Source organism: Ornithorhynchus anatinus, chromosome 12, assembly GCF_004115215.2.
Source record: "Ornithorhynchus anatinus isolate Pmale09 chromosome 12, mOrnAna1.pri.v4, whole genome shotgun sequence".
Lineage (NCBI taxonomy): Eukaryota > Metazoa > Chordata > Mammalia > Monotremata > Ornithorhynchidae > Ornithorhynchus > Ornithorhynchus anatinus.
Genome location: NC_041739.1, coordinates 19,204,775 through 19,217,699, shown reverse-complemented (window position 1 = coordinate 19,217,699; position 12,925 = coordinate 19,204,775). Strand labels below are relative to the sequence as shown.

General features: G+C 38.3%; 1 protein-coding gene across 1 annotated transcript in view; it reads left to right on the top strand.

Moving 5' to 3' along the window:
- Positions 1-12,925, top strand: part of LOC114815562 — a 97,593-nt gene that overhangs the window by 29,624 nt on the left and 55,044 nt on the right. Inside the window, exons 10-12 of the mRNA XM_029076849.2 lie at positions 3,033-3,097; positions 4,862-4,968; positions 6,795-6,906. Coding sequence (XP_028932682.1) covers positions 3,033-3,097; positions 4,862-4,968; positions 6,795-6,906 — 284 coding nt within the window. The remainder of the gene's footprint in view (positions 1-3,032; positions 3,098-4,861; positions 4,969-6,794; positions 6,907-12,925) is intronic.

The following is a 12,925-nucleotide window of genomic DNA, read 5'->3' as shown; positions in this document are numbered from 1 at the left end:
GATGTAAATGATGGTTACTGTCCAATGTCAAGAAAACAAGCTAACATTTCAGAACTGTTTAACACATTAGAAAGAATATTGCTTTCTATCCTTGAAGCTATTTCCCAAAGAATACATTGTTGCTTCATAATTTTAACATTTTCTTTCATTTTACTTTAGTTTACACAACTGGTGATGTGGTATTTAATGTTTATGAAATTCCTGGGTAACTGTTTGTCATATTTGAAAAGTAAATATGAAAATCTTGATAAAGGATTTGAATCAAAGAAACCACTGAAAGTCAGATTAATTGAATATTTTTAAAAGCATTAAAAGTAATAATTTCCTTAAATATTCTGTAATGCTCTGAAACAAAAAAATATTTTTCATTTGTATTTCTTAGCACTTTCAAAGAGTCATCTTAAAAAAAATCTAAGCAATTGCACATTAACACTCTGGAAGATTAGGCCACTACTTCTGTATAAACATTTAAACAATTATATTAATGGACCAAACCAAAAATCAGTCAGTCAGTTGTATTTATTGAGTGCTTACTGTGTGCAGAGTACTGTACTAAGCGCTTGGGAAAGTACAATATAACAATATAATCATACAATCCCCACCCTCAGTGAACTTAGAGTCTCCATCCAACCCAGTATTATAGCTCTGACAGTGGCAAGAATTTCTTAGTTAGCTATTAGCCCTCCTTGATAGCCATCCTAATGATGATTTCCTTATGACATCCTTAAATTTTCCCTTCAGTAATTCATTATCAACTTGTTATTCATGAATTTTTCCAAACCCTACATACTCTAGTGAATTTTTTAATCCAAACAACTCCTGTGGTAACAAATGGTACTCACTGAATATTGTTGCCACTGCTAGTAATAAACTCCCATTTGCAGCCAGCCATTGAGCAATTAAGCAGTCTTTCTTTAAATGCTTCACCTGACTTTCTTTTTTTAACTGGTTAGCTCTCCCCATAGCCCCTGGGCCTGCCTTTTTTCTTATTAAAGTTTTCTGGCTGCCCTTGTCCCCTCTGCCCTGGCCCCTCAAAGCCACAATGATACGGTAGAGTAAGCAGCATGGCCTACTGGATAGAGCATGGTCCGGGAAGTCAGAAGGATCTGGTTCTAATCCCAGCTCTGCCACTTGTCTGCTCTGTGACCTTAACCCAGTCACTTGACTTCTCTATGCCTCAATTACCTCATCTGTAAAATGGGGATTAAGACTGTGAGCCCACTGTGGGGCCGGACTGTGTTCAACCTGATTGTCTCTACTCCAGCGTATAGAACAGTTCTTAGCACATAGTAGATGCTGAACAAATACTGTTTAAAAGAAAAGCTCCTGATGGGCAGGAAATATGTCTACCAAATTGTGTTACATTGTGCTCTCCTGAGTGCTTAGAAAGTGCTAAATAAATATGATTGATTGACTAAAGCATAGGAAGGAGGTTGGCATGGCAAAATTGTTGGAGAGGAAACAGATTGAAGAGAATAAGGATCACTGGGGATTTGGGGGCAAATCGGGAGAGGAAGGTATGAAGATGGGGACAGAAAGGTACAAAAAGGACAAGTTTAAGAAGAAGGCTGGCAGGATGGGGTGGGAGGGACATGGCTTCAAAAAAGAAATGTTTACCTGATGATGGCTGCGACAATAGGGAGTTTATCGCTTGAAGCTGCCGCCAAGCGTTTGCTCCTGTGTAACAATTTTATTTTCGCTGAAAATAAAACAAAAAAGATAACTCAATTCTCCTGTAAGTCAGGTGTTCTGTTCTTGTTGATCCTGCATTAAACACACATAATAGTCAGCATGCTTTGACCACTGTGCATTGTACTCATCCAGATAGGCTCACGTTGTCAGAACAGTGTCCCCTAGTTACCGAAAACATGCATTTTGAAAAACTGAATGGATAGGACTTCATTTTTGTTTCCCTTTTTCTCTAGGAAAACAAAAGAGTGACAAGTAGGGGCCTATACAAATAGAAGAAAGAAATGATAGACATAGGGAGGTGTGGGTAAAGATGAATGAGAAATTAATTTTTCCATTAGAAACATCAGATATTAGAGGAGTCATCTTAAATTCATGTTTCCTTCATTTTGGAGTAATAGGGTGAACTCCGTGGGAGAGAGTTAAACCCTTTAAGTCGCATCAGCACTTTGTGACCATTAATGTTGAGTCAGAACAATGTTCCATCCAGTCTGGCAGAATGTATTAAGTGGCCTCCTTAGCTTGAAGGCATCGATAGTTCTTTTCCAAATTCTGTTTTATTCCCAAATAGTAACCAGTTACCGGGAGAGTCTGACATTGTTTCTTATTGGTATTAATTTATTCACCATACTTGGTCAAGCAAAGCTTCTATTACTTTTATCAATTTATAAATGTAACTATCAATGTAAGGTGATATTAACTTGGATTTTATTTTCCATAAAAATTTCATTTGTTTTAATATGAATTTAGCTAATATCCTGTGTCTGAGTGTGGCTAATAGTGTAGCAATAAATCACAGATTTTCCGGAGTAGGGTCTTATATGCAAATGATCATTTAACTTTTATTAATTCCCAGCAGTGTTCTGGGTGCATTTTAGGACTGGAAGAGACATGACCTTAAATTGCATTTATGACAGATTGAATAGTATTTCAAAAGTATCATTTAAAAAGACTTGAATGTGGAATGTAGCAGGCTGGAGATTTCTTATCTTTTCATCAGCTATGACTGTAAAAGTCCATTTTATGTCAAAAAAGAGTGATATAGTTATTTTTTAGTGCACCGTCATTGTTTTTGGCAAAACAGATGAAGATCTTGCTAGTGCACAAGGATGTGCCCAGAAATTTAACAACTCATTTTTGGGAATCCCATTGATAGTATCTGAGACTCTAACCTAAGAAAGTCAAAATATTTTGTGTGTGTTTTTTTAAGGGCCCCATATTATTTTTAATGTGTCTTCAATTTTTTAACTTTCTAGAGAAATAAATGAATGATTATTTGATAAATATATATATATATATATATACTGTATGAAACAAGTGTGGCTTTTTTCGACTTTTTCCAGGTATTGAAGGTGGGGCAGTGCAAGTTCGTGGAGCAAAAGGCTCATTTCCTTCCTCATTTTACAAGGTTGTTTTGTTGTTGTTGTTGATTTGTTCTGATTTAGGAGTTATTTAACTTGGCATTCTTATTTACCCAAAATAGCAGAAACTCTGGGACAAATGAAATCCATTTAATTTGGGGAAGTTTTAGGTTTTTTTTTTTTAAAGATACGTTTTTACACCAGATCCCCCCATTCCAGTAGATATAACAATTTCCACATCTGAGGCTGATGGTAAAATATTTAAAAGTTCTTTGTACAAACAAGGCAGTGTCTCGTCTATTCTTCTGATCTGAGAAGTGCTTAGTACAGTACTCTGCACATAGTAGCACTCAATAAATACCATTCTTTGACTGAAGTATATAAAATTTTAAAATGTATGGACAGCAAAACTCACAGAACTGCAACTAGGATGTAGACAGCAAAGCTTGAAGTAAGTTCATGACTAACTAAAGGAAGTACTTCAAACTTCAGTGGTAGGTATGTGGAATTAATTATTTCTAAAGAATTGAAGACAGAAAATATCCATTAAGGATTTGGATAAATTAATGGATGGGTAAAGGGAAAAATTAGGAGGTGAGAAGATATATCTCCCTCTATACAGTTGGCAATTAAGAAGGAAAACTCGCACACTTCAAAATATTCTTTATGGCTACAATTGGAGAAAAATTGGACAGAATGGATGGTTGATTGGGATAGAATTTTAGTACATTTTTTGCTATGTAACATGAAGGTAAAAATGACTCAGTGCCTCAGACCTTGTGTATAATGCCGGGTGGGGGAAAGTGGGAAAACTTACCCAGTTAGGCAGTTGTGCATTGAACTGGGTATTATATTGGAGATAAATTTCTTCATTTTTGCAGTTGTGAGTGATCGTTAAAATTAGAGTCTTAATATGTACTAGAAGAGCCTGTTACGTATATTTCCTGCATATAAAAGTTATTTTTGTGAGCTGAAAAGACCATTTCTGTGCTTCACGCACACAGTATACATGGAGACTGTGTGGTCTTCATATCTCTGTAGAAATTCAGATGGATCTTTGGGGGTTGGGGAGAGAATAACTGGAGGCACACACATGTGTGGGTACCCATTCTGTGATAGCTCTGTAATGCATTTCATAATTAAACCACAAACTATCTCAGCATCTTCCAAGCTTTGTTTTTACCTCTGTAAAGCTAATGTTGGAAGTGAAGTGAATAATTCTGTCCTCGTTCACAGAGATGGGGTTGTTTGTCTCATTTTAATAAGATTTGTCTGGTTTTTGTGATAAGAAGTCTGCAACTTGAAGAAGTCAACCAATAACTGTTGAATTGTTGAGTGCTCACTACTACTCATAATAATAATTATGGTATTTGTTAAGCAATTTCTATGTGCCAGGCACCTTACTAAGCATTGGATAGTTACAAGCAAATCTGGTAGAACATAGTCCCTGTCCAAGGTGGGGCTCATAGTCTCAATTCCCATTTTTCAGATGAGGCAGCTGAGGCCCAGAGAAGTAAAGTGACTTGCCCAAGGTCACACAGCAGGCAAATGGCAGAGTTGGGATTAAAACCCATGACCTGTGCAGAGCAGTGTAATGAGTACTTGGAAGAGTACAATAAAGTTGGTGGACATCATCCCTGCCCTCAAGAGATTGCAAGTTAATATTTTAGCCTGAATTTCAGTTTAAATAATGGAACGTGCTTTTGTAGCTGTTTGCTGGGGGAATCATTTATGCTTAACATTTAGGATTACCCTATAATTTGGTATAATTATGTGCAAGGTAATCCATTTAAATGTATTTCTGCCACCAGGTCAGTGCCTCATACCTGGATGGTTTCAGAGCAACTGCCGTCTGTCCAATAGGAGGACCAAAAGCTGTGGAAAAGGGACGACGAATAGCTGAGAGTATTTTGAAAAGGTTGGTGTCTGACGCTGAGAAGATAACTGACTTTTTCCATTTATAGCTAACATTAAAGTGGTGGGAACCAATTGCTAAACTGATATTATATTAGGAATAACATCTACCTGGATGAAACCAAGAGGGATTGATTTCCCCCTAATTCAGTCAGGGCTGGCAAACCTTCCCACTTAGAAGAAAAGTCAGGGAGAGCCTCTCAGGGTCTCTGCCTTTTGGGGGAAGGTCTCTGCTGTTCATGTGATTGAGTGAACCCAGAAAAGAGATTTCCTTCATTGGCTGCCTCCAATCCATCTTTTCATTTAAGTGGAATAAGGTAGGAAAATCCTTTGAGAGGACACCACTGTTCTGATATATGATCACCCTTAAATTGACTCAGATATATAATATATTGTCTATTCTGTTTGTTTTTAAAAATACCCAGAGTAGGAGACCTGTGAAGCCCCCTTGATTATTCATTCCAGTGTTTTCACAGTTTATCAGGAAGATCTTCCTAATGCCTAACCTAAATTGATTTGCTTTTCCTCAGTGAAAATGGAAAGCAGCTGCTCGTCACTGTCAGTGTCATTGCAAATACATAAAGACAGTTATTAAGCCTTCCCTCAGGCCCATCTTTTTAATTAATTCTATTTTTTAAGTGCTTAACTGTGTGGAGAACACTGTCCTAAGCATTTTTCTACAATAAATAATCCCAATTTATGTAGCAGTTCAGGAAATCCCTTCGTCAGTGATATTTACTGAGTACCTACTGAGTGCAGAGCACTGTACTCTGCACTTGAGAGAGTACAGCAGAGCAAACATGTTCTGTGTCCTCATCCTTGCAACGTTTTCTTTATGATGCCTGTTTTCCAACCTGTCTTCTTCCCAAATCTCACTTACATTTTTAAGCCTTAAAGTAGTTTTAGTATTCTGAGAAAGGCTTTGCCAGTGCTGAATAGAGTAAGGGGACTACCTGACCAGTTCTTTTGTGTTATACAGTTTTTATGTATTTCGGTATCGTACTTACTTTTTAATCCATTGTACTACAGTTTGCTTGTAAATTTTGCCAACATTTTAAATATGAGTGATTTGCACTTTGCCGTTTGGGAAGTTTACATGTTATTTCTTTGTCCTTTCTCTTTAAATTAGGAGACAAAGTACTGAGAGAAGTACACAGGCAAGGGAAGCAGTATGGTTTACTGGAAAAAGCACGGGTCTGGGAGCTAGAGAACCTTGGTTCTAATCCCAGATCTTCCATTTGCTTGCTGTGTGACTTTGAACAAGTCACTTGTCTTCTCTAAGCCTCAGTTTTGTCAACTGTAAAATGGAGATTAAATACCTGTTCTCCCTTCTTCTTAAACTGTGAGCCTCATGTGGGACAAGGACTGTATCGGGCCTGATTAACCTGTATCTGCCCCAGTGCTTAGAACGGTGTTTGTCATGTAGTAAGCGCTTAACAATTACCATAAAACAAGATAGTGATGGCAAGCGGGATGAAGAGGAAGGGGGTTGAGGGAATTTAGAGTGGAAAAAGTATTAATTAGGAAGGAAAATGATGAGATGTAGAAGACAGAGAGCAGAAGAGAGTGAGAAGCACTAGATGGGAAGGAGATAGTCATTTTCCACCAGGGACCATCAGGGAAATAAGAGGCATTATTTCTGCTTTATCAAAAACTCATTGCTGCCACTAACACTGACACCATTTACAATAAGCATCTGCTCTTGCTCCTTGACACCACTGTCTTCAAGAATCTTATGGCTACCCTTCCAATAGCCAGGATTAGATAAATAGTGTAAGTAGCAGCCTTATTTTTAAAGTGTTTTTATTAATTGCAAACCATTTGCTGCAGAACTCGGCTTATGTTTGAAGAATTTGACTTGGATGATTACAGTGCCGTTAACCTTCAGGTTTTAGGATCAGAAGACACGTATGGGCCACATGCCAAAGCAACACAAGATGGGGTGAGTGGAATATTATTGTTGAAAAAGATGGGCAGATTGCACTTCTGTAAACAAGTAAGAGATTTCTGAATTAACTCCCCAAGAAATTGTTTGTTTCTGATTAAGATGGGTTGAGTCAGTGTTGAAAAGAGACCTACTGATAATTTAGGATAATTTAGGTAGTAAAGTGTTGTGTGGGGAGATTATCCAAATAAGTCTTAATGTTTTGCAGTTCAAATTGCACCACTTAAAATTAGCCTCCATGTGATACCTTTCCCCACCTCGCTGACCCCCGATCTCCAGATGAAATATCACCAGACTGATGTGCTGCCCTCCCTTCTTTATTCTTCCCTTCATTCCTATGTAGGTTTTTAGGAATAGAGTGCCCAACCTGAACAGGAAGATGTGGGTAGCAGGATAGAGATCTCATAGTTCCAGCGTCTTCAGTAGATTAGGGATTGCAAAAGATTAGTTTCACCCAGAATCTGCCACAGCTCAAGTTTCTTAAGGAATTTCATTTATTCCTTTTGTAGGGCCTAATAAAGATGAATTATTTGAGTACAGTATAAGGCATTAGTTGCAAAACATCTATACATATTCATTCAATTCAATAGTATTTATTGAGCGCTTACTATGTGCAGAGCACTGTACTAAGCGCTTGGGATGAACAAGTCGGCAACAGATAGAGACAGTCCCTGCCGTTTGACGGGCTTACAGTCTAATCGGGGGAGACGGACAGACAAGAACAATGGCAATAAACAGCGTCAAGGGGAAGAACATCTCGTAAAAACAATCGCAACTAAATAGAATCAAGGCGATGTACAATTCATTAACAAAATAAATAGGGTAACGAAAATATATACAGTTGAGCGGACGAGTACAGTGCTGTGGGGATACATACATAAGTATATACAACTACCTATGCATCCAAGGAAAACCAGTTCTTACATTTATGGTTTATATCAACAAATGTTACAGTCATTTGTGAACAAGTGATTTTCACAGAAATATATACAATATATAGAGTTGTTTTTCCAAGTAACATCATCTAACCAAGCCTTAGTTGTTTCAAAAAACTGAAATTTTGGAACCTTTTTATAGGAGTTGTGTTTCTCAGTTGCTTCTCTTTCTATCTTCCAAAAGAACAAATTTGATATTCCTAATTAAACCTGTGTGTGGTTTTCAGCTAGAATATTTATTGAAGGGGAATTATGAAGTCAGTAAAAATAAGTATCCACATCTCAATTGAAACATTTAGAAGCATATTTTGTAATGTTCAAAGAATGGATTCACAGAAATAAAAGCATGTTCACTTTTTTGAATTTTATCAAATGGGTAATTGCTTGACAATTTCCATTTTTTAAATTTTACCAACACTTCTGGTGTTCATGTGATACAAGTAAACTATTCTGGATTATCTGTGTATGCACATACTTCTAGTGATTGCTTTTCAGTTGTTTTTTAATTTTTTGGAAAATTTCATCCCAAAATAAATATGAAATGCCAATTTTAAAAGTCTAGTCTGTGTAGACCTATGATTTTGGCTTTATTAAGATTGAAAAGAGATAAAGGGCTTAAATCTTAAAGGTGGAAAATAGTATTGATTTTATAGCCAAGTCATTTTGAAAGACACCCTTTCTTCCTTTAATTACATATTGTTCACCATTTTTTGATCTATTCTGAAATTATCAGCCCTCCTCAAAAAATAGAATTAAAATCCCATCATTGAGAAATCTTTCATTTAAATAATTTTCCTTACTCTAACTGGGAAATATCCTACATGCTTGTAGTTTTAGATTCTAAAATACTTACCACTTGATTAAGGCCCCCAAAAGGCTAAGAGCTTTTTATGTTTTAGTTTGTAGACAAGAGTGTGTGAGGGATAGGATGTAAACATTAAGGCTATTTAAAATTATATGGGGAATATTGCATGTGTGATAAAACCCAGAAACAGGAACCAGATGTAAAAGTATAAATATTTTATTTTGCATAGAAATATGCATTCTATTGGTTGCCAGGCAATTTAATTGCCTTAATTTATATTCAGAAACTAACTTTAACATTAGTAAATGTGAAACATGCATTGAGTGATCAGTTTTGAAAGCCAACCTAGAGTATATTCTGCTTAGAAGCAGCCCTAATAAATGGATGCCTGAAGATAGAAGTTTATTCATTTCTTGGTGACTTTATACATGTGGCTTGGGACCCTTTTTTGGAGACTAGAAACTTAATTAAGTGGACGCAGGGTCAAGCTAATAGAAAATGTAATGATAGAAGTGAAAAATTGACTGTATGAAAATTTGGACCGATAATTCAAAGAAATGGACCCATCATTTGCCTCTGCAATTACATACTGACTTAGATCAGCGTGTAAGCATTTTTCAAACTAGAAAGAATCAGTAGTTTTTAGTGAAATATTGTGGCATCAAATATAGTGGGAAGCAGAGTGGGCCAGTGGAAATGAATGAATCATATTTATTGAGCACTTACTATGTGCAGAGCCCTGTTCTATGTGCTTGAGAGAGAGTTCAATATAACAGAGTTGTAGACAGATTCTGTGCAGAAAAGCAGCGTACAGTCTAGAAAGGGAGACAAATATGAAAATAAATTATGGATTTGTAAATGAGAGCTGTGAACCTGAGGTTGGGGTGAATAAAGGGTAAGAGCCAGAGTTTGGGAATCAGGGGATCTAGGTTTGAATCCTGGCTCCATACCTGTCTTCTGTGTCACAATGGGCAAGTCACTTAACTTCCCTGTGCCTCAGTAACTTCAACTGAGCAATGGAGATTTCCCCCCTCTGACTTAGCCTGTGAGCTTCTCCCCAATCTGATTATCTTGTATCTGCCCCAGCACTTAGTACAGTGCCTGGCACATAAAAAGCCCTTTAACAAGTACCATAAAAAGAAATTAATGTTCACACTTAGGGCCTGTGCTTTTCTTGAATTTCAGAGATAATAATGAGAGTATTTTGATTATTATATTAATTATATTATTATATTATATTAAAATATTATGATGTGTGTCAGCCCGACAAAGTAAAATTCTTAGTTGCCACGTTGTGCAGCATGACCTACTGGAAAGAGCACAGACCTGGGACTCAGTAGACCTGGGTTCTAATTCTTGCTCTGTCACTTGCCTGCCATGTGACCTTGGTCAGATCGCTTAACTTCTCTGGACCTCAATTTCCTCATCTATAAATTGGGGATTCCCTCCCTCATGTGAGTCAGGGACCGTGTCTGACTTGATTAACTTGTTTCCGCTCAAGTAGTAAGTAAGTAGTAAGCGCTTAACAAATACCACTATTATCACTATTATTATTAGCATTTTTTTTAGCATTATTAACATCATCTAAGAGAAGAGCTGAGTGCCATCTCTCCTCTCAGAGGTCACAGGCTCTCATCTTCTTTCTCTTAGTGTTCCTATCTAATTCTTATTTTCCCTTGAAATCCTCAAATATAGCATAAAAAATATAGTTCCCTCTGGAAGTCTCGTTCCAGGATTTTCTTGTGGCTTTATAATATGCAGTCCTAATTAATATCAAAATAATGCTGAGGGTAGAATTAAAACACTGTCATAGGCTACCTGAACAACTCTAATTCATTTACTGTCAAATGAACCATGTAATCTTGGTGCTTTAAAAAACACACACACAAACACACACACAAATTCAATTCCTATCTATAAAGCAGGTATAAAGAAAAGGTGGTCTAATTTACTAATAAAAACTTAAAATAGCCAATATTTTAAAATGGCTGGGGAAGGAGACCAAAGGCAAATCCAGTCAGTTGTCTGGGAATTAAAGTGAACCATTTTGGAAAATAAAAAATAAATAGTTGAGAAAGGTTAAATAATTAGACTTACACACATGATAACTTTTCCTCATGATACAAAAACAAAGAACCTTTGATGAAATGAAAAGGATAAGGATATTTTTGAGGTCAAGTAGTTTAGTCATGATTAAATCCTTTTGCCTACACCATTGTTTCCTAGAGTAAGAAGTAATCTCTTCCATTTCTCACCAGAATAGTGGTCTCATTCCCCAAAGCAGACCGTTAGATTTCAGATGAAATAGATTATTTAAATTAAAAGGAAGGTATGTCACCCATTCTTGGGTCAGGAAGGATGCTACCATACTATACTCAGGAAGTAGAGAAAACACTTTTTATCTTTTAGACTGTTAGCCTGTTGTTGGTCAGGGATTGTCTCTATCTGTTGACGATTTGTACATTCCAAGCACCTAGTAAGCGCTCAATAAATATGATAGAATGAATGAATAGCAACGTGATCAAAGTAATTGCCAGAGCTGTGCTGGTGCAATATTGTGCTAATCTAGAACCCAAGTTTATATAAATTTCCAAAAAGACTTTTGATGTATTAGTTTATCATCTGTATCCATTTTTATAATTTCTATGTAACTGTTAATGGCTTTTCACTTTGTTGAAATTCATTGCTACAATTGATTAATTTTACAAATCTATAATAAAATGCTGCACAACCAACTTCTGATTTAATTGAGAGCTTCTGCAGTCTTTGCTGCTCTCAGCTTTAGACAGTACTCTGATATTTTGATGGTTTCTTTGTGGCAAATCTCCTGCAGTGGTCTCAAAAGATCTACTAAGTGCCCCAAATTCTCCAGGCTATCCAAGCTAGTGACATTTTACCATTAGCCATTAATTTGAAATAGTACGTAATCTCCTATGTAGTTCAGGAGTTGAGATATTTTAAATAGAGGAATTCTTTTCATTCATTCATTCATTCAATAGTATTTATTGAGCGCTTACTATGTGCAGAGCACTGTACTAAGCGCTTGGGATGAACAAGTCGGCAACAGATAGAGACAGTCCCTGCCATTTGACGGGCTTACAGTCTAATCGGGGGAGACGGACAGACAAGAACAATGGCACTAAACAGCGTCAAGGGGAAGAACATCTCATAAAAACAATGGCAACTAAATAGAATCAAGGCGATGTACAATTCATTAACAAAATAAATAGGGTAACGAAAATATATACAGTTGAGCGGACGAGTACAGTGCTGTGGGGATGGGAAGGGAGAGGTGGAGGAGCAGAGGGAAAAGGGGAAAATGAGGCTTTAGCTGCGGAGAGGTAAAGGGGGATGGCAGAGGGAGTAGAGGGGGAAGAGGAGCTCAGTCTGGGAACGCCTCTTGGAGGAGGTGATTTTTAAGTAAGGTTTTGAAGAGGGAAAGAGAATCAGTTTGGCGGAGGTGAGGAGGGAGGGCGTTCCAGGACCGCGGGAGGACGTGACCCAGGGGTCGACGGCGGGATAGGCGAGACCGAGGGACGGTGAGGAGGTGGGCGGCAGAGGAGCGGAGCATGCGGGGTGGGCGGTAGAAAGAGAGAAGGGAGGAGAGGTAGGAAGGGGCAAGGTGATGGAGAGCCTTGAAGCCTAGAGTGAGGAGTTTTTGTTTGGAGCGGAGGTCGATAGGCAACCACTGGAGTTGTTTAAGAAGGGGAGTGACATGCCCAGATCGTTTCTGCAGGAAGATGAGCCGGGCAGCGGAGTGAAGAATAGACCGGAGCGGGGCGAGAGAGGAGGAAGGAAGGTCAGAGAGAAGGCTGACACAGTAGTCTAGCCGGGATATAACGAGAGCCCGTAATAGTAAGGTAGCCGTTTGGGTGGAGAGGAAAGGGCGGATCTTGGCGATATTGTAGAGGTGAAACCGGCAGGTCTTGGTAACGGATAGGATGTGTGGGGTGAACGAGAGGGACGAGTCAAGGATGACACCGAGATTGCGGGCCTGCGGGACGGGAAGGATGCTCGTGCCATCCACGGTGATAGAGAAGTCTGGGAGCGGACCGGGTTTGGGAGGGAAGATGAGGAGCTCAGTCTCGCTCATGTTGAGTTTTAGGTGGCGGGCCGACATCCAGGTGGAGACGTCCCGGAGGCAGGAGGAGATGCGAGCCTGAAGGGAGGGGGAGAGGACAGGGGCGGAGATGTAGATCTGCGTGTCATCTGCGTAGAGATGGTAGTCAAAGCCGTGAGAGCGGATGAGTTCACCGAGGGAGTGAGTGTAAATGGA